This window comes from Stenella coeruleoalba, assembly GCF_951394435.1.
Source record: "Stenella coeruleoalba genome assembly, chromosome: 14".
Taxonomy (NCBI): Eukaryota; Metazoa; Chordata; class Mammalia; order Artiodactyla; family Delphinidae; genus Stenella; species Stenella coeruleoalba.
Window position 1 is genome coordinate 81,170,806 of NC_137160.1, and position 22,357 is coordinate 81,193,162.

The window sequence follows — 22,357 nt, forward strand, 5'->3', positions numbered from 1 at the left end:
GAATAGTGGCGTTATTTAAAACAATAGCTTTTAAAAGATATGGTTAAAGCAGGGGAGAAAACAGCCCACCTGTAATTCTCGGTATTTTAACTTAGGTCCCGCGTCTGGGGAATCCTCCTATGTCCTTGAAGCTAGGCAGTGAAGTAAAAAAGCGACTACAACTCTTGGACTACAACTCCCAAGAGACATTGTGTCCACATCCTCTGCGCACGCTCGACCTCTGTGGCTGCGTAGGGCACCGAGCCGAGGAGGCGGGGCTTGGGCCTAAGCAGCGGGCCGTGGGCGGGGCTAGAGGTGTGGCCACAAAGGGGGCGGTGCTGCCGGCGAGGCCCGGAACACGCTAGCGGAGTGGAAGATGGCGGCGGCAGCGGTGGCTGCAGCCGGGACCCCAGTCGGGCTGAGGCGGAGGAGCCGCCGGTTCTGACCTCGCTCTGGCTCCAGTGCGCGCGGCGGAACGTGTGCGAGGCCCCGCGCGTCGGGAAGGGGCGGCGGCGACTGCGCGCCGCCTTGAGGAGCGTCCCGGCGGCGGCGCGGCTGCGGCTGAGGAGAGAGCCGGCTCCGGGCCTCCGCGTCCTTCTGCTCCCCGGGCCCCCCGCCTCCTCGGGGGGGCGGCGGCGGCGATGTTCTCGGTCCTCTCGTACGGGCGACTGGTGGCCCGCGCCGTGCTCGGCGGCCTCTCGCAGACCGACCCCAGGGCCGGCGGCAGCGGCGGCGGCGACTACGGGCTCGTGACGGCCGGCTGCGGCTTCGGCAAGGACTTCCGTAAGGGCCTCCTTAAGAAGGGCGCGTGCTACGGAGACGATGCGTGCTTCGTAGCCCGGCACCGCTCGGCAGACGTGCTCGGTGAGTGCCCGGCCAGGTCCCCCCTTCCCAGCCCGGGATCCGCCTCCTGGGGACTCCCCTGCTCGGGGCTTTCCTCGCTCCTCCGGGCGGTAAGAGGAGCCCGAGAGCCAGTAGTAGCTCATTTGTACGGAGCGCTTACTATGTGCCAGGCGCCTTGCCAAGCGATCCAAGGTGCGTTTTCCGCTTGAACAACCCCCATTTTAGAGATGAGGAAATTGAGGCGCAAAGCGGGCGAGCCACACGCTCAAGGTCACACAGCCTGAGAATGTGACCAGTTTGCCCGAGTCCGGAACCGCACTGTTAGTCACTTGGTAGTGCCAGCCCCGGACGATCTCGTCCCCTCCCCCGGCGACACCTGCAGTCTCCGAACCTCGCTCTGGCTCCCGCCCTCTCTCCTCTCTCCTCCCTCTGCGTGCCCCGGGGATCCCTGCTTCTTCACGCTCCTGACGCCACAGTCCGGCCGCGGGCAGCGGGATCCCGAGCCGACTGGCTGTCGTGAGCCCCACACAGCCCAGCCGCATTCTTTCGTCGTCTCGATCGAGACCAGATCTACATCCTTTTGGAAGTCTCGCAGCGGAGGCCGCTGGCCTGGTGAAAAATCACTCGCAGTGCATTCTTCCAAACTGATCTTGCCCACTTGAGGTCACTTGGGGTGTAAGAGAGTCTCCTTGACCCAAAATAGAATGGTCAAACCCTCTTCTAGACTGCGGCCAAGAAAGCCTTGAGAATTGGTTAAAGCCTTTAAAGGCCACAGGTGCTTCCAATGGCCCATTCCAGTTACACCTTAGGGTTTGGGAGTCTAGAGTTAGAGCTTGCAGAAATGGCTAAATATAATTCACAAGCGATCAGAAACTTTACCATGTTGTATGTCTTTGGAGGCAGTGCGTATGCCATAGAATCCTATGCCGTTAAATCTCTTTTAATAAATAAAGCACTTCCTTTGTAATTGAAGGACATGTTGTCATTGAACTTAGGTTCAAATGTCGCTTTGGTTTCACTTCTCAGGTGAGATTATTTTGATTACTTTAAATTTCATATTCTGAGGCAAAGTTAGGCATTGGAACAAATGGACCTGTAACTTTATGACCATAATTATTTTTTAATTTGGTCTTAGAATAACTGCTTATTATCTTTGCTTCTACTCATGTACTCTTTGTGAACATAGAACTAGAAAAGTGGTTATCAGTTTAATTCATGAAAATCTCCATTACCTGGGTTGAAAAAAATCAGTTGGTATTTAGGCAACACTTAAGACTCCTCAGAAGGGAACTTGCAAATTTTTTTTCTAATTTTTATTGGAGTATAGTTGATTGACAGTGTTGCGTTAGTGTCTGCTCTACAGCAAAGTGAATCAGTTATACATATACCGATTCTTTTTTAGATTCTTTTCCCATATAGGTCATTACAGAGTATTGAGTAAAGTTCCCTGTGGGAACTTGCAAACTGAAGTCCTACAAATCCACTCTAAAGTCAGCTTGACCCTGACTCGGTATCTTTTTTAAAGGTCTGTCAGTGGCTGTCGCTTTTCATTACAGTTGAGGCACTTCACAATTAGAAGCTTGTGACCTGTGCTGCTTTTTCAAGTCGCACTTATAGTGCAGCAGGATAGGGGATATTGAGCCACTAAGGTTCTGCCTTATAAGTCTGTTATGTGCTGGCTTATTTGAAAGATTTGTGATTTGATTTATGATTTGGATATTTTAATGTGTCAAATTTCTAGGCTGAAGCTTGATTTAAAATTTTTTGAAGGCTACCTTCTTAATGGAGTGGGGTATTCATAAGGAAAATTTTGGTCAAAACCATTCTGAAAAAAGTATAAACATACCATCCTGGCAGAAACCTGGCCTGGTTTGGTGCTCAGCTTTGCCACTCTGTGATCTGTGGTTTTGGATAAGAGCCTCTCAGCTCATTTTCCTCATCTAGACTAGAGGATGAAGGGAGTGGAATACCTGACCCTCAAGAACTTCCGACCATCATATCATATTTTCTTTTTGTTTTGAAAAGACAGCACCCTTTGTTATTTTGCATCTCAAATAATGGGCATTACTTCCTGTCTTATTTACATGGGCACCGTCAGGAGATTTGTTCTGTTTTACATCTGTCTCTAAACCACCAGTAGTTCTTAACTTTCCTTGGTTCACAGCCTCTTGGTTTACTGCCCAAGGGCTCTTTTGCCCCCAAAATGTGCAGAGAGACAAAAGTTTGCATAGGTCCTTGGGGACTTCACTGACCCCGTGAAGTCCATCCATGTGCCACCTAGAGGTCCATGAAGGGGTACTAGATTAAGAACTACAGCTCTGTACCCCTCTTGAAAGGAATGTTGCTAGGCATAACCAGACAGATGATTGCTTATGTGGTCTGTGGCCATATTTGACAAAGAGCCGTTTTAAGAGAGAGAGTTGCATGCAAATTAGGGAACACAGGTTCTCTAGCTAGGACTGTTTTGGAGGAGTTCTTCCAGAAAGCCTTCTTGGGAGCCACCTGATACAACTTCTGAGTTGGCCTCATTTGATCTTTGGTTTCCACAATCCAGTCCGTATGATGGTGACTTCTATTTTATTGACACCATCCCATCCCAGGCAGGTCTGATTATCTCTTGCCGTGAAAGAGGTGATGAGTCTCAGTGAGTTTTTTTTTTTTTTTTTGCGGTATGCGGGCCTCTCACTGTTGTGGCCTCTCCGGTTGCGGAGCACAGGCTCTGGATGCGCAGGCTCAGCGGCCATGGCTCACGGGTCCAGCCGCTCCGCGGCATGTGGGATCTTCCCGGACCGGGACACGAACCCGTGTCCCCTGCATCGGCAGGCGGACCTCTCAACCACTGTGCCACCAGGGAAGCCCTCAGTGAGTTTTTAATACTACTTTTTACTCTGGAAGTTAGAGTGGTAAACTGAATTTCATTAAAGGGCTATGTGGAGGGAGTTCCCTGGTGGCCTAGTGGTTAGGATTTGGTGCTGTCACTGCCGTGACCTGTGTTCCATCACTGGTCGGGGAACTGCGATCACACAAGCTGTGCGGAGGAGCCAAAAAAAAAAAAAGGCTATGTCGAATAATAATGTTATGTTGAACCTCAGTGCTTTGAACCTTCTAGTTCTGTAGATAATTCATTTTCTTTGGGTTGACACTGTGTTTATTGCTAAGTTATCTGTGCAACTCACTGTGGTCATCTAGGACTCTTTGTTTGGAATGAAAGCTGTTTATTTCTTTTGTATTAGAAAGAGAAAGCTGATTTATTTCTTTAATTTAGAATTGGTCTGTTGTATTAGTCATGCAGTGACTAAAAGTACTTGGTGCTTTACAACATTTTTGTAGAGTCCCACTGGATTTCTTTTAGGAAAAACCAACTATGGTGGGTGTGGTGAGACATAAGAACTACTCCTATCCCCTGGAAAATTGGCAAAGGTGCTTTCTCTTTATTAGGTCCAACAGGAGTAAACCAGTACCAGCAGGAGCTATGCGCACTTTTTCCTTCTTCCCTGTGACTAATACTGAGTTCTCTTATTACTCTATATGGCATGGTTGCCTAAGTACGTAAAAATATGAGAACTGCCTAGCGTGTAACTGCTGGGCCTCCCACAGCCCTATGCCAATTAACAATAGAATCAAAGACTGTTGAGAGTTGTAAGACTTAGGAACCTTGCAATCCAATTCTTTCATTTTACTGAAAACACAACAGAGGGTCAAATCACTCTGCTAAGGTTACTCCACTAGTTAAGGGCAGAATTAGGACTAGCACCAAGATTCCCCATTCCAGTCCTCTTTCCGCTACACCACCGGTTACGTTTTCTTGACAAGATAGGTGAATTCAAAACCCATCTGTCTTCTGGTACTGTTAAAGCGTTCTGGTAATGCTTTTCTTGCTCAAGGGTATGGGGATGTGTGTGTGTGCACAACTTCTTTATTCACTCTATGACTCACTACAGTGCAAAAAAACTCCTCTGCATACTAAACAACAGTTTATTGGAAAAAAGACAGCATGGTGTATGCCATGTAAGTTCTGACTTCTCAATACTGACTTGTAAAGTAATTCTTTTAAAACTGCACAGTGTTTATTTAAGCTTGATTAAATTGAAACCTTAAAAAGAAATGAAAAATTCTAGCCTTTAGATATAATTTTGATTGTGGCCAGGAATTTGAAGTGTATTTGTGAGTAATACAGTCTTAAAAGTAGTTGTCTTGGGAATTCCCTGGCGGTCTAGTGTTTAAGACTCCGTGCTTCCACTGCTAGGGGTACAGGTTCAATCCCTGGTCAGGGAACTAAGATCCTGCAAGCCACGAGGCATGGCCAAAAGAAAAGAAAAAAGTAGTTGTCTTAAGGTATGAGGATTACACAAACAATATAAAGATAAAAATTTTATTTAGGAAGTGAATTGATTAGGCAGAATTTGATGTTTTCCAACAGTCATGGTAATTTTAATGTATTTGGTAGAACCTCTATATCTGAAAGTGAGTTGTCCTTTTAACAAAGTACTAGTCACCTTGGGAGAGTGTGTGTGCGTGCTAATTTCAACCTTTCAAGAAGCCCTCTTTCGAATTTTCCTCATCTAGATTTCAAGCTGTGTCAGGAAACTAGTCTCATTATATAGTCATAATTTTCTGAAGGTCAAAATTCAGTCTGATCCACCTGTTGACAGCAGACATAACCCTGACTGAATTTTTTTCACCTGCCATAACATTTACCTTTTAAAGTGAAAAATTCAGTAGCACAACATTCACAAGGTTGTGCAGCCACCACCACTAACTAGAACGTATTCATCACCCCAAAAGAAAACTCCTACCTGTTAGCAGTCACTTCCCAACTCCCCTCCCTCAATCCCTGGCAACAGAAAGTAGATTCTGACTCTACAGATTGCCTATTCTGGACATTTCATATAAATGGAATCATATAATATGCTGTCTTTTGTGTCTGGCTTTTTTCACTTAGCATAAGATTTTCAAGATTTACCCACATTGTAGCATGTATCAGTACTTCATTCCTTTTTATGGCTGAATAATATTCCATTGTATGGGTATACCACGTTAAAAAAAATTGATCTATTAATGGACATTGGGTTGTTTCCACTTTTTTGGCTGTTGTGAATAGTGCTGCTGTGACACATTTATGTGTAGGCTTTTTTGTGAACATATGTATTCTCTTGGGTATATACCTAGAAATGGAATCATTGGGTCATATTGTAACTTTGCAACTTTATGAGCAATATAGTTGTTTTTTATATATTTTATATCATTAATATATAATATTTATATATCATTAATATAATTAATAGAGGGGGAAATCTTTTTTAAATGTCAGCAATCAGATATGTAAGTTCTGAGATCAATCAGTACTTTAAATATGCTGGATTTCATAATTGTGTGCTTTCAAGAGAAAATCGTGGAATGTTAAGGAAGTGTGAGAGTTGTGGGTTCAGTAAAAGAGCCTTCTAGGACTCAGAAACATCAGGGTTTAAGAAGCTACTGACAAAAAAATAGCCACTGACTAGTCCTCTGACTCTTCTGAGTATTCTGTCATTCTGTAATAAATAGATTATAGGGTTGATGGATAGAGGAATTTTGCTGTTTGTTTCTTAAACTCCTGCTCCCCAATATTTTTCTCATTTTGCTATATATTGTACTTTTCATAAGGTTCTTATAAGGCACATTATTTTTAAAGTCATTTCCTCATTTGTTATACTGTCAGAACTACTTTTCCTTTGTTCAGTCTTTAATCTAGAAATTCTTGAGCTTAGTTTTAAATTTTCCTAACTTCCAGCTTCTCTCTCAATTTGTTAATAATCTCCTAAAGGAATCTGGATAAATCTTTTTTTTATAGAGCAAGTAATTGCATTTTAAAAGCATGACTGTTTATACTTTTTTAGAAAATATACTTTTGTTAAAAGATTTTAAATTGTAGCAGAAGATAAGATGTAGATGTTAACTGGTTGTGCTGTGGGGTTTTTTTGGGGGGGGGCAGGGTGTTGAGGGAGTTGGGGGAACCTGGATTGGAGGAGGCTGTTCCTGAACTTTAGCACTGCTTTCTGGAACTGGGCAATACATAACCTGAATGGTTGCAACAGTATCCAAATGGAGTTTGTACTTGTGTGTGACTCAAGAAGTACTACACCAGGTCAGAGTATTTGACCTACAACCATGTCCTTTGAATAAATGCCTATGTCAGGTTTGAATAAACGTTTATGTCAACTTCAAACTAAATGGCAAATTCATTTTATATAGGTCCCCGTGCCTTTTAGAGAGGCCTTACCTGGGGCTTTAGGTTCAGAATTTTTAGGGAAATGCTTTGGAAAGGTAAGTTGACAGTTTCTTTCTAAAGAAATTTTACTTTTCTAGTCAGTTGAAAAATGGTGTGCCTTGTGGGTTTGCCTTTCAAAATTAGTGATAACTTTTGGTCTCATTTTAAGAACTGGTTACCTAGATCCTAATTTTTATCATTAGTAATAAAATTCAGTGATCTATCTTGTTTGAGAGTTGTCAAATATTTTAAAAATCTGATAGTTTTCTATCTCTCTGAGGTCTAAAATCATTTGTTTCCTGTTATTAAACAATTCACAGTTTACAGAATTGCATCATAAATCAAAACTTTTTTGCAAAAGCTGACCAACTGCAGGAGGCATTGGGCTGATAACACACTTACTCATTTAAACTTAAGTTGACAAGTGGCACGGATCTTTCAGTTTAAAATTTTAAAGAAGATGCTAAATACTTTTGAATGGGATCCCAAACAGGATTTCGGTGGATGGGGTGGGGGTGAGGGAGCAGAACCTTTTCTTTAAAGAGTGGGAAATACTTCACTCTGTTTTCTCCTAAACATTTATTCAATATCTGACACAAAATATGGTTCAACTTACCAGTGTTTTATACATATACAGTGCTTTAGATTTTACTTATTTTTTTTGGCTGCGTTGGGTCTTCGTTGCTGCGCGAGGGCTTTTCTCTAGTTGCAGACAGCGGGGGCTACTCTTCGTTGCTGTGGGCGGGCTTCTCATTGCGGTGGCTTCTCTTGTTGCGGAGCATGGGCTCTAGGCTTGCGGGCTTTAGTAGTTGTGGCTCTTGGGCTTAGTTGCTCCGTGGCATGTGGAATCTTCCGGGATCAGGGCTCGAACCTGTGTCCCCTGCGTTGGCAGGTGGATTCTTAACCACTGCACCACCAGGGAAGTCCCTAGATTTTACAGTATATTTTTATATTTTACCTCATTTAATCTTTTAACTATGAAATAGTTGCTCTTATTTCTGCTTAATCTGCATCTATTTCCTCATCTGTGAGGCTGACTCAACAGTAAGGTTAGTATCAAAGCTGGGACTTGAACCTAAGTTTTCTCTTGCGCATCTAGTGCTTTTAAGTAAATGGTTTTGTTTTGCGCTTATAAAAGTAATACATGGGGCTTCCCTGGTGGCGCAGTGGTTAAGAATCCGCCTGCCAATGCAGGGGACACGGGTTCGAGCCCTGGTCCGGGAAGATCCCACATGCCACGGAGTAACTAAGCCCGTGCGCCACTACTAATGAGCCTGTGCTCTGGAGCCCACGAGCCACAACTACTGAGCCCGTGTGCCGCAACTACTGAAGCCTGCGCGCCTAGAGCCCGTGCTCTGCAACAAGAGAAGCCACTGCAATGAGAAGCCCATGCACCAGAACAAAGAGCAACCCCCGCTCAACACAACTAGAGAAAGCCCACGCGCAGCAACGAAGCCCCAACGGAGCCAAAAATAAATAAATAAATAATAATTAAAAAAAAAGTAATACATGTTCACAAAAGCACAGTGTAAAATACCTGTAACTCATAACTCAATTATAGTCAGTATGGTTTCTTCTAGCCTTTGTGTATATACAATTGTATGTATACATATTAGTAAATAAGATTGGGTTAGTGTGTATTCTGCTCTGTAATGTTATTGTTATGTAATGTAGCTTGAGCATACTTCCGTAATAAGCATAGCTATCATATTTTACTGTGTATATAGTACATGAAGCCCTCTATTTTTATTTATTTAGATTATTTCCAATTTTCTGTTACAAGTAACACTAGAGTGAATACCTCTACATGTAAGTATTTCCTTAGGATAAATTCCTTGAAGAGGAGATCCTGAGTCAAAGGCTGTGAACTTTTGAAAGGTTTCTGATTTAAATATTAGTGTAGCTCCCTCCAGAAAGGTTATACTAATTTATACGTTTCCATTTGCTATGAAATTACTCTCATCAGTAAGCTTATTGTTGATCTTGAGTCTGTCACATTTAACAATTTATAAGTTTACTAGGTTCTTAAACAGTTGTTTTTGAGGTGAGTAAGTTTGTAGCTGGTGAATAGTTCTAGGACGGATTGAATTGTTGGTATGAATCCCAAGGGTTACAAAATGACTGCAAAAACTTTGCCAGAGACTGCAAAAGTGACTTACTACAAAGAGTGCTTTCTGTTGAGGGACCGAGTACTATTTTGACTCAAGCTAGTTCCAACACATTTTTGCACTGATTTTTCTTTTACTCATTTCTTTTTACTCATTCCCTCATGAAGAGGAAACTTCTTTCTTTTTGTACTACTGTGACTGTACATTTCGATCTTTCAAGGATGCCATCTCCAGTAGGTTTTTTGACTTATCAAAATTTGTCTGTGCTGTCATTTGAGGTAGATGCAAAAGGTTAGCTGTGCTGAATGAAGCCAACAAAAAATGCTTCTGTTTTCACATCAATGTTTGGATAGCAGTTTTGAATAAGAAAATAGATTTGAGCTATTTACATTAGAGCTGGAAAACTGTTCCTGGCCTCTAGTTTGAATACTAATTGGTAATATGGTCATCAGTGTTTCTATGAAATGAGAAAGTCTAAACAGAGGTGTCATTTATGCATGTATTGTTTTTAAAAATTCACTTCTCTTGGTTCTTGAGCTGCAACGTTGATCTTATTTTCTTGTTCATGTACCCTGAATTCACTGAACAATCAATGGTCTTTGGTGTGTTTTGTGAATACATTCTATACATACATATTAAATAATTTACAGATCGTCTGAATTCAGTGAAGCCAATTAATCTATAACTATCTTTTATTCTTTCATCAGAATTTCAAATTGAGAAATGGTTGGCCTGCCTTTTTGTCAGTGGCCTGAAGGAGAAAAAAACTTTTCCAACATTCTAGTCTGGTGGTTAAAACTGAAGTAAAAGGGCATGGGGCAGTGTTTTTACCCTCTGGATCATTATCAAAACTTCTCTGAAAACATACATAAGGTGGTGTACTAAGGGGAAAGGATAAATTGAGAAGCCTGAAATGGAGCCTTTGTTTCAAAACTAGTTCATGCAGTAAATGCACTATTGTATATGAAAAGTAAAATATAGCTGTATCTGTTAGCTTTTATTTTATAAAGAGTTTCTAAAACAGGCTCCCTTTTCTTGCAATGTGACTTAGAATCACAGAATCTTATATCTTAGAAAAAGGAACTCTCGAGAGAATTTGTCCTCCTGCCCTTTCTTTCACAGATGAGAAAACTAAAGTTTAGAGAAGTTATTTGGCCAGTGTCCTACAGCCAGTTAGTGGCAAAGAAAGCTGGGAGCTGTGTCATCTCCAAGACTCCTTTTCCAGGCTCTTTCCATCCAGCCTTATTTTAACAGTCTGTGAGAAGAGGGCACAACACCTTGTGCAACTCCAGGATGCGATAATGGTTCATTCTCTCTCTCTCTCTCTCTCTCTCTTTTTTTTTTTTAATTTTTATTGGGGTATAGTTGATTTACAATGTTATGTTAGTTTCAGGTATACAGCAAAGTGAATGTTATACATGTATCCACTCTTTGTTTAGATTCCTTTCCCATATAGGCCATTACAGAGTGTTGAGTAGAGTTCCCTGTGCTACGCAGTAGGTTCTTAATAGTTAATCTGTTTTATATATAGTAATGTATATATGTCAATCCCAATCTCCCAGTTTATCCCTGCCCCCCCCCTTATCCCCAGTGGGTTCATTCTCTTTTTGTAGTTCTCAGATGAAAGTTGCTTTATCAGAATGTTGGTATTCTAACTTATCAGTACAGTCAACTGAATTCATTGTTTACTGGTTGTTTCCTGTTAGTCCTTGACAGGTGCTGGGGAAAAGGCCACGAACAAAATAGACTTTAGCCTTGCAGTTTCACGGTCTGGGGGAGAAGGTACACATATGCACAGGAACAGAAACGTTAGATATTGTGGAAGCATGGAGTCAGGCCCCGAGAGATGGGTTTTTCAATAAACTGAGGCAAGTGAGGAGAAGATTGACAAGGCTCTCCAGATTGAGGGATCAGCAAATGCACAGTAGAAGACTTCCCAAACTACAGCTGTTTTGTAGCTAGAGCGTAGTTTGGGCTGGCGGGGTGGCATTGGGAGGATGGTTGAGAATTGATGTTAGAAAACAGGTTATGACCAGATTGTCAAAGGTCACAGTTGCCATATTGGGTGTTGTTCCGTTTTTTGGTTTTGGTAGAAGCTATAGGAGGTGTTTTTGCTTTTGTTGTTTTGGGTTTAGTTTGTTTTTTTGTGAAGAAGCAGCACATTTAGATGGTACAAAATTGAAAAGGTATTCAAAATTCAAAAGGGTGCATAAAGTCTCCCTCTCACCCATGTCTCCTAGCTGCAAAAGTTCCTCTCCCAAAAGAAACCAGTGTTATCAGTTTCTTGTATATTCTTCTAGAGAATGTTCTTAGAAATACAAGTAAATAAGTGTATATACATGGAAGGTATTTGACTAGAAGTGTAATATGGACATAGCAATCTTGTTTAAAAAAAAGATAAAGAGGGTGTAATGGGAGAACAGGAGGCAAAAGATCAATTAGGAAGCTACTGAAATAGTCTGAGCTAGAATGGGCTTTAACTTAGGGTACTGGAAAGTAATTGGGCTTAAGGCACATTGCAGACAAAGAATCAACAGGACTTAGTGATAACTGGACGAAGAGGGTGAAGGAGAAAGAGAAATTGGAGTTGATTTTGAGGTTTTGCTTCTGGAAGCTTCTTTAAGGTTTCTAGCCTGGAAGTGTGGGGTGGTTTGGGCTGCCATTAATCAGGTTAGGAAATGCAAGAGAAGAATCAAAAGTTTGGGAATTGAAAACAGGGTAGCAGAGACATTTCAGAGGTAGAATTATCTGGTTCGTGGCATGCTTGGATCCAGCTGGTCTTTATTGAGTCCTTAGTGCTCTGACAGTGAGTCTCATTAGAATCACCTGTATAGTTTGGATTTGTATGCTTTGTTACAAGGCCCAGGCCTACCCTGGGCACACTGGCTCAGGAGGTAGGGCTTGGGTTCCACAGGTAATCTCAATGTGCAGCAAGAATTGAGAACTGTTGTGCCAGGAACCAGACTAACACTCCAGAATGAAAGACGTTACCAGTATGAAAAAGACTCAGCCCTGAAGGGGGGATCACATTACGGAGTGGGAGAAAGGAGACAGGAAAGTCATGATACAGGCGCTGCTGTTATTGTAGTGACCTAGGGAGAGGGTTAGGCCCACTAGCATTTCTGTGTTGGTTGTCATTATAAGATTTCCCGTTTAAAATGAGAAATTTCTAAGTCTGAACCCTGGCACACAGTAGGCAGCAGGCACTTAAGAGGTATTTGTTAAATAAGGTTACTTCAGTCAGTTCTGGAAAATAATTTATTTTTTCAAGGTGTAGATGAATCTTTTTTTCTTCGTTTATTTTTTTGGAGACAAATATAGATTTGTCCCTTAGTGCTTGAAAATGTTGCTGTTTAAATGTTTAATGGAATATTGAATGGTGGTGGATGTGTGACCAGAAAAGCTGAGTGGACCACTCATCTTTTTTTTCTTTTGCGGTACGCGGGCCTCTCACTGTTGTGGCCTCTCCCGTTGTGGAGCGCAGACTCTGGACGCGCAGGCTCAGCGGCCATGGCTCACGTGCCCAGCCGCTCCACGGCATGTGGGATCTTCCCGGACCGGGGCACGAACCCATGTCCCCTGTATTGGCAGGCAGACTCTCAACCACTGCGCCACCAGGGAAGCCCTCATCTTTTAAACATTATATATGAGTGGGAATTGTCTTTTGATTGTGACCATAGACCAGTGTTTGTAGAGCTTGCAGCCAACACTGATCAAAGACTTTTTTTCTGATTGCTACAGGGCAGACTGGTCTATATACTGTTATTTGGCCTTTTTTTTTTTAAATTTATCTTTGGCTGCATTGGGTCTTCGTTGCTGCGTGCAGGCTTTCTCTAGTTGCGGCAGGCGGGGCCTACTCTTCATTGCAGTTCAGGGGCTTATTGTGGTGGCTTCTCTCGTTGCAGAGCATGGGCTCTAGGCACACAGGCTTCAGTAATTGTGGCACGTGGGCTCAGTAGTTGTGGCACACAAGCTTAGTTGCTCCATGGCATGTGGGATCTTCCCAGACCAGGGCTCGAACCAGTGTCCCTTGCATTGGCAGGTAGATTCTTAACCACTGTGCCACCAGGGAAGCCCTGGCCTTAAGAGAGACATAACTCTCATTTATTGCATGTTGGCCATGAGCTGAGCACTGTGACGAGGCACTCTTTAACACCGTTATCCGTGTTCCTCACACCAGCACTGTGATGTTCATGATTTTATTCCCATTTACAGGTGAACATAATGAGGCTCAGAGAGCTACCCAAGACACCTTTAGTACACCTCATCCTAATCCTGGAGCTGGAATTTGAACCCAGATCTGACTCCAAAGCCTTGCCCAGTGTGTGTACACTGCCTTTTAAGTCAGAAATGATCATTTAAAACTTCGTTTTACTGGGTCTTTGCTGGGTCTGAGTACTATTTAGTTATAACTATTCCTAGGCTAATAATTGAGCAAAGCCCCTTAATTAAAGCAGATAAAGGCCTTAGCGAGCCTGTTGAACTAGTCAGTAGGCCACAGGAACTTTGGTGGCCTCAGGCCAGCCCTTTGCTTCTGGGGGACCTCCTAAATACCTTAACTCCTGCAGTGCATTGTTTTGGCTAATTGCTGGTGAGAGGTTTGTGGCAGGGGTGTGATAGGCATTTACCTAGAGGTGAGGTTTCTCTGCTCTTAGAGCTGTAACCTCCGCCTTTATTACTTGTACTTTATCCATATTAGTCGAAATCGCAGGGAACTGCCCAAAATGCCTCTCTCCTCAGCCTCCTCCTCCCCCACAACTCGGTATTTTCATCCTTCCAGGCTCAAATCAGACACTTCTCCATGAATGCTTTTCTAATTCCTTTAGCTAGATGTAATCTGATCTTCCTTGCTTTTGGCTTTAGTGGTACATGTTTATTTTGTTTTATTATAGCCATTTATCTTAAGCTGCTCCAATTCCCTGCACTACCACTTGATTTTAAGTTCCTCTGGGTGGGAAATCTTTTATTGTATGTAAATCCCTTTGGCTCCCTTTCACCACATGTCTTGCATATAGGAGATGTTCAATAAAATGTGTTGACTAACTTTAATATTGAATGTAAGTGTAAAATGCAATTCTTAACTGAATTCATATAGTTTATCATCTCTCCCATAAAGGCAACATGTACTCATTACTGGAGAAATGGGGAAGTATGGAAAATAAAAAGAAGAAAAGGACTTCCCTGGTGGCGCAGTGGTTAAGAATACGCCTGCCAACTCAGGGGACCTGGGTTTGAGACCTGGTCCGGGAAGATCCCACATGCCGCAAAGAAACTAAGCCTGTGGGCCACAACTACTGAGCCTGTGCTCTAGGGCCCGCAAGCCACAACTACTGAGCCTGCATGCCACAACTGCTGAAGCCGGCGCACCTAGAACCCGTGCTCCGCAACAAGAGAAGCCACCGCAATGAGAAGCCCACGCACCACAACGAAGAGTAGCCCCCATTGCCGCATCTAGAGAAAGCTGGCACACAGCAACAAAGACCCAACTCAGCCAAATAAATAAATAAATCTTAAAAAAAAAAAAAAAAGATTACTTGTTCTACCCCCTCAAAGGTCATTACTTAGTTGAACAATATATAGGGGAAATATAATTAATTTTCAGAAATTAAGGGTCAGTTCTTGGCAAGCTTTTTTATTTTTAAAATTTATTTATTTTTGGCTGTGTTGGGTCTTCATTGCTGCACGCGGGCTTTCTCTAGTTGCAGTGAGTGGGGGCTACTCTTCGTTGCGGCGCGCGGGCTTCTCATTGCGGTGGCTTCTCGTTGCGGAGCACAGGCTCTAGGCGCACGGGCTCAGTAGTGTGGCTCACAGGCTCTAGAGCACAGGATCAGTAGTTGTGGCGCACGGGCTTAGTTGCTCCGTGGCATGTGGGATCTTCCCGGACCAGGGATCGAACCCATGTCCCCTGCATTGGCAGGCGGATTCTCAACCACTGTGCCACCAGGGAAGACCTTAACTTGGCAGGCTTATTGAAAAGAATTATGTTCTCACTTTTTTTAAAAAAGCGTTTGTGCCAGGGTTGCATGTGACTCGACCTCTCCCAGAGGGTGGTATTTTAGTAAAAAGCAGCTCTTATTTTTATAGAGGGGTGGAGAAAGCAGGGGGTAAAATAGTATCCTCTTTAGGGTTAGGTCAGGGTATATGGCTTAATTGTTGTAAATATTAGGTTAACCTTTAAGACCGAAATTCTAGATCTAATCTTATAAATAGAAGGAAAAATTTTCTCTTAGCCTACAGGGCCAGTACAAGTAGACACACATCAGATAGCTGGACTTTAATTGCTGTTACTTTCTTATTTAAACGTTAAATTATTAGGCATTGTGTAACATTTTCTAATATCTAAAAACTAACAGAAGCCTCAGCTTTAATAGAAGGCCTTAATTCTGTAACACACTAAGGTCCCTGTCTCTACTGTTCATATCTTAAAATAAGTGTGAGCCCCCCAGATGATTTGTCTGTTGCTTCCTCCTGTCTAGAAAGCATTGCTGACAGCATTTAGCATTTGAGGAAGATACTGTTGCAGCTCAGAAAGGAGTGAAGTGACCTTTATCTGTGACTTAACCTTCAACTTTATAAGATACCCAAGGTCCTCAGCCACAGTTAAGTCAAAACATATCATTCCACATTAAATATTTGGTATTTAAACAGAAGAGCTAGAGGAAGTTAGAGGAAGACCATTTTTCTTTTAAAAAGGTTGACTTTGAGTTTCTTTGCCTTCACACTATCATTTCCTAATCGTCTTCTACCACCCAGAGTAGTCTGGAGATTACCGTCTCTAATTAATGAAATATTCTGGACAATGGGTTTAAATGTGTATATGTATGTGTGTGCATTTTAATTTGATTAATTATTAAGTAGTTTCAGGTTTACTAAGCTAGAAAGGAATAGTTATTTTGTTTAGCATTCTAAAACATAAAATAGAACATTTATTCCTGCTTTGAGTCCGTATTTGAGTTTTATTAACTGTCCTGGACAGTACTATTTCTTTTATTTATTTATTTTTGGATGCGTTGAGTCTTTGTTGCTGCACGCCGGCTTTCTGTAGTTGCGGTGAGCGGGGACTGCTCTTCGTTTTGGCTCATGGGCTTCTCATTGCAGTGGCTTCTCTTGTTGCGGAGCACGGGCTCTAGGCGCATGGGCTTTGGTAGTTGCAGCACGTGGGCTCAGTAGTTGTGGCGTGTGGGCTCTAGAGCGCAGGCTCAGTAGTTGTGGCTCACGGGCTTAGTTGCTCTGCGGCATGTGGGATCTTCCCGGGCCAGGGCTTGAACCCGTGTCCCCTGTATTGGCAGGCGGATTCTTAACCACTGCACCACCAGGGAAGCCCTGGACAGTACTATTTCTTGAGCAGGATTTGAGTTTTGCTTATAAGTGTCCCTTTTTATACATTTTGTCATAGGGTTGAACCTTTCTTCCTTCCATCCTTTCAGCTTTATTGCCTCAGCTTTGAGTTAGCTGTTCTGCTTAGATATCTTGAGTTCTTTTTTTAATGTTTATTTTATTTATTTATTTTTGGCTGCATTGTGTCTTTGTTGCTGTGCACGGGCTTTCCCTAGTTGCGGTGAGTGGGGACTACTCTTCTTTGCGGTGGGTGGGCTTCTCATTGCGGTGGCTTCTCTTGTTGCAGAGCACGGGCTCTAGGCACGCAGGCTTCAGTAGTTGTGGCTCACAGGCTCTAGAGCGCAGGCTCAGCAGTTGTGGCGCATGGGCTTTGTTGCTCTGTGGCATGTGGGATCTTCCCGGACCAGGGCTCGAACCCATGTCCCCCGCATCGGCAGGCGGATTCCAAACCACTGCACCACCAGGGAAGCCCAAGATCTTGAGTTCTTGACGTAGACTTGGTATCTGGAGAATTAGAAGATGCAGGTTTCATTGGGAGTAATGCGTAGTGGTTATTTTGGGGAAACTTATTGCAAAGGGAATATATCACTTGTTAAAGCAGGAAGAACGTGATAATCTATATAATTTCACCTCTAGAGAACTGAAAGGAGTGTTAATCAAAGCAAATTGTACTTTTCTGAATAAATCAACTTTTGAATACATTTTTCCAGTAATCCTTCTTTTTGTTCCCTTTGGGATAATTGTTTGCAGAAGGATTTCACAGTCCTGAATCACAGGGGAGTGTTTTTAATGCCCAAATAGTTGAGGCTTCAGAATTGTTGATACAAGTGTGATCTGTTCCATTTGATAGAAATTGAGTTTATACTCTGATCTCATTTTTCTCTAGTTATAATGCTTCATGTTGTGATGCCCCTAGACAAATAAGGTTGGCTTTGAGACCACTAGACTATAGTATTTGAAGAAGAGCCTTGGCATCTGGAAAGAAGCCGGCTGTAGCACTGCAATAGATACTGCCTAACCAGTTCCCTGTCAGATGAGTGCTTGCTGCAGAAAGTGTAAAACCAGATATCCTTATCCCTTGAGTACAGAGGGTCTCCTGCTGCTTTTATTATTCAACTCTTGTGATCCAGCCAGATTCTTACTCAATTTCTCCTCTGGAGTTTCAGTTCACTATCAGGTACCCATCCTAGTAGATAGGAGATGTGTTTCACTGATGGAAAAACAATCCCTGTAGAACCATCTTACTTCATTAGGGAGAGTATGAGGCTCAATGTAAAATGCCTCGAGATCATCAAAGATGCAAGGAATAAAGCTCTATATTACCTTTGGGTACTACTTAGTATTTGAAATTCTGCCAGAGCTATTGGATAAAATCAAATTACCTGTTTTTCTTCACTGATGCTTATATTAAAATTGAAATTTAGTATTTATTTTTTGGGTATCACTTTCTTCTGGAAAATGTCTTGTAACTAATTGCATGTCAATCTGAAGATGAGTGTAGTAAGAAGAGTTTAAGAAGAACGGCAGCCTCATGCTGATGGCTGATAATGGATAATGATGGAGAGACTCAGGCTGATGATCGCTTAGTTCAAAATCTTTTTCAAGGTGAGCCTTTTGCCAGCTACACAGTTAGGTGGCCAAATGCAGTTGGAAGGAGGATTTTTAAGCTTCCACAATTTCAGCTTACTTACCAAATCTTTTTTCCTTGAATTTTCTGGTTAGAATAAAGCTGTTAAGTAAAATTCTGCATTAATAACAAGTTAAGTGATTTTTTTTCAAGTACATCAAAGTTTTGTTTTTATATGATTATAACTAAGGCAAAGACAAAAAAGTATTAATCAGAAAAATGAAAATTGTTACTTTAAGAATTTTCTTCCTATAAAAAAATATATTTAAATGATGGGAGATAACACCAGAATTACTCTTTCTCCTTCTCTCTTTACTTTAGAAAAGCAATCTACAGAAAACTTAGCAAAATATTTTATAAAAATCATAAATATAAATATTTTCTAGTTGGCTATTTCCCACTTCATAAAACTTGACATTTTCAGTTGTAAACGGTACAACTAAAGGAATTTTCTGTGCCCTATAGTCTCTTCTCAGCTTTTTGCTCAGCTATTTCAGATATGTAACCATTATCTTAATCTAATAATGGTTTTAATTGGATTTTAGGTCAAAGGAAACACTTAAGCTAGACGTGCGCTGACAGAATGTTATTAATGGAGACATAAGGTGATTACAGTGAGTTAACTGAAATAGCTTCTATATTGGTGCAAACTCTTTATCTTGGCATTCAAAGCCTTTCCAGTTCAGTCCACCTTTTCAACTTCACCTCTCTTTACCGCTAAAGAAATTATATCATTCTGACAAATTGGATTACTTGGCTGTTTCCTAAACTTAATCAGTTATATCTGTGTTTGTAATTTGATGCCTGAAGTAAGATGCAAATCGCAAGTGAGCTGTTTGGCCAGGAATTCTCGTTCCTAAGATAAGATCCCCCTTAAGTCCTTAAACTTTTTACTCTATACTCCCTGAGCATCCAGTCCATTCTGTGGTGTCAGTACTGGACCTTTGTCAAAGAACTGGCCCTGATTGCCTTCCCCAGTGCAGACTCTTAGTTCCTGACTTCATACAGAACATTTCCACAAAAATGCCCTACCGGTGCCTGAAACTCAGCATACCTGAGACAGAAGTCAGTATCTTCTAAAGGCATTTTCACCCCCTCCTAACTGGGGAATCATCTAATCAATATTCATTCCTGAAATCCAGAAACCTATTGATATAAAATGTATTGATGGAGAGCCGTCTTGTCTTTATGTCCTTTGTATTTCCAGTGGTTGTCTATTCTACTTTTCTCATTACCTCTAACCTAAAATCTTGCAGCTGATGCCTGACCTCTTACCTCTCTGAACCCGTTCTGTCCACTGCTGTCAGGATTTTTTCTAAAATATAGATTGGATTATATCACTTGTACCCAGAAACCTTGTGACTTTTTATTGTCTAGAGCAGTGCTCTTCAGTAGAAATATACTGTAAACTATATATGTAATCTTAAATTTTCTAGTAGCCACATTTAAAAAAGTAAAATGAAACAGATGGTGTTAATTTCAATTAACATATTTATTTAACCCAGTATATCTAAAATGTATGTTCAACATGAAACTAAGACATTTTACAATCTCGGGGGTACTACGTTTTTGGAATCCAGAGTGTATTTTACATTTAACAGCACATCTCAATCCATGCTAGCCACATTTCAAACTGAATAGCCACATGTGGGTAGTGGCTCCTATATTGGACAACACAGGTCTATAGCATAAAGCTTAAAGTTCTTGGACTGCAATTTTGGGCACCCCACAGCTTCAGCCCCTGCCCTGCGTATTTCAACTTCTCCCCACTCACCCAAGCCCCACCCACACCTAATTTGCCATTCTTTTCCTTTAATTACTCTTCCCTGCCTGAGGAAATCTGACTTACCTTCTAGGGCCAGATCTGAATGCCACTTCCTAGTGAAAGCTTGCTCCATTCTCGCAGTGCCCCATAAGCATTAACCACTTGCTCTTGACTCTTCTGTAGCAGCATTTGTGAGAGCCGTTTGTCTAGATCCCATGAGTGAGTAGTCTAGCTGCCCACTAGAAGGTGAGCTTCCCGGAGGCAGGATATGTCTCCCTCAGCTTCTGTTTCCTAGTATTCACTGTAGCCTCCATTTGTTCTTAGGGATATTCTTATCCATTGTTGTTTGATATCTTCAAGATCTGAAGCAATCTCTCCTTTAACAGTTGTTTTCTTTACCTCTGAATGAAATTTCCCTTTATATCTGGATCAGTTCCACAGTTCCACTGTGGATTGAAGCTTTTGCTTATGCAAGAGAGGAAATATTCATTTTCTTATAGAAATAACTGCCTAATATGAATTAAACTAGGTTTCAAATGTAGGTTATTCTGGTTTTAGCCTGGTTCTAATCCCAAATATAACTCTTCCTGTTATATAACTTGTTCTTTGTAAGTAAATTATGTATGTATACTAAGACTTTTTTCACACAGCTTTATTGAAAAGTTTATATGCTTTTTGAATCTCTTTTTCCCCCTAAAGAGTCTTGGCCAATGGAGTTTTGCCTGTGTTCTTTTTCCCATATAAGAGCAAACAGGTGCCTGAAAGGTTACCTCTATTCTGGGAGAAATCTGATTAATGTTGAAGGGCTGTGCCAGGTCAGACTCTATAACCTGCTGACAGATTATTTAGTGAGTGCCGGGATCAACTCTCAACATTATCTCAGGTTTTAATGGTTTTCTTATGAAGGGCATTTGTAGATGAAACCAGTTTGTATTTAAAGTTAATTGTGGCTCTTAGATCAGAAACTGGTTAAGAAATTCTTCCCTCAAGCAAACAGTAGTTTGAGAAGAATGAATGATTCATCAGATGGAGTTGCAAGGACTATAATTGCATTCTGTGTTTTTAACACAAATTGTTGCATTTAAATCATGGTAAAATCTTATCCCTGGTGACGTAAGAATTCCTCAAAAGAAGTTCCTATTGAACTACCTTAAATTTTTGTAAGAATTTCTAGATATCCTTACAGCTGCTTGAAAAGCACCAAAAAATGATACTCTTCCTGGGAGGGTAGACCTCAGTCATCCCTGATGCTTCTCTTTCCCCCACCCTCACTGTACCCCATTCAGTGTACCTGTGAGTCTTTTTGTTTCACTGGATCCCAAATCCCTGCACTCTAACTGCACTGCCACCATTTCACAACTGGGCTACTGAGACAGTCTCCTGATTTATTCCCTTTTCTGCTTTTGCTCTCCACACAGCAGGCAGAAGGATCTTTCTTCTTATCATTATTACTATTTAAATTTTATATAATGGAAAATTTCAAATATACATCAAGGTAGAGGGATGAATGTACCTCTCATTATTCAACTTCAGTTATCCATTCATGGCCAGTCTTGTTTCATCTACTCTTTTGTCACCCCTCCCCCAATATTTTGAAACAAATCGCAGACATCATATCATCTAACCAACTAATTTGGAATTGCCCTAAAGTGAAATTTTGCCTTGGGACTTCCCTGGCGGTCCAGTGGTTAAGACTCTGAGCTTCCACTGCAGGGGGCATGGGTTCAGTCCCTGGTCTGGGAACTAAGATCCCACATGCCGCATGCGTGCAGCATGGCCAAAAAAAAAAGGGAAATTTTGCCCATTGGTTGGTCACAAAAGGTGAGGGAAGTTGCTTCTCCAATAGTGGTAAGTTATTTGTCAACCTCTTTACTGTCTTCCAATTCTGTTTCTTATTATTTTTTCAGGATGTTTTCCATTTCTGCTTGATAAGTGCCATCACCAGAAAAATAGTTTAATGTGTTAATTTCATGTTAAGCCAGTTTTTCAGGGATACATATAAGCACTTTCCTACTGTTGCACCAAATATGCTCTTTGAAGTGTGTGTGAAAGTTGAATGTACAAAAAATGTAAATATAGGTCAATTATACTTAAAAACAAACTCATAGAAAAAGAAATCAGGTTTGTGGTTACCAGAGGCAGGAATACAGGAAGGGAATTGGATGAAGGCAGTCAAAAGAAACAAACTTCCAGTTATAAGACAAATAAGTACTAGGAATGTGATGTACAACATGATAAATGTAATTAACACTGCTGTGTGTTATATATGAAAGTTGTTGAGAGCAAATCCTAAGAGTTCTCATCACAAGGAAAAAAATATTTTTCTATTTAATTTTGTGTCTACATGAGATGATAGATGTTCACTAAACTTACTGTGGTATCACTTCATGATGTATGTAAGTCAAATCATTATGCTGTACACCTTAAACTTTTACAGTGCTGTAGGTCAA

At 41.5% G+C, this 22,357-nt stretch overlaps 1 protein-coding gene across 1 annotated transcript in view; it reads left to right on the forward strand.

The window, feature by feature from the left end:
- Nucleotides 1-336: 336 nt before the first annotated feature.
- PPTC7 (protein phosphatase targeting COQ7) overlaps nucleotides 337-22,357 on the forward strand; it is a 37,942-nt gene continuing 15,921 nt past the window's right edge. The window contains exon 1 of the mRNA XM_079943396.1: nucleotides 337-843. Within this exon, the coding sequence (XP_079799522.1) occupies nucleotides 621-843 (223 nt within the window). The 5' untranslated portion in view covers nucleotides 337-620. The remainder of the gene's footprint in view (nucleotides 844-22,357) is intronic.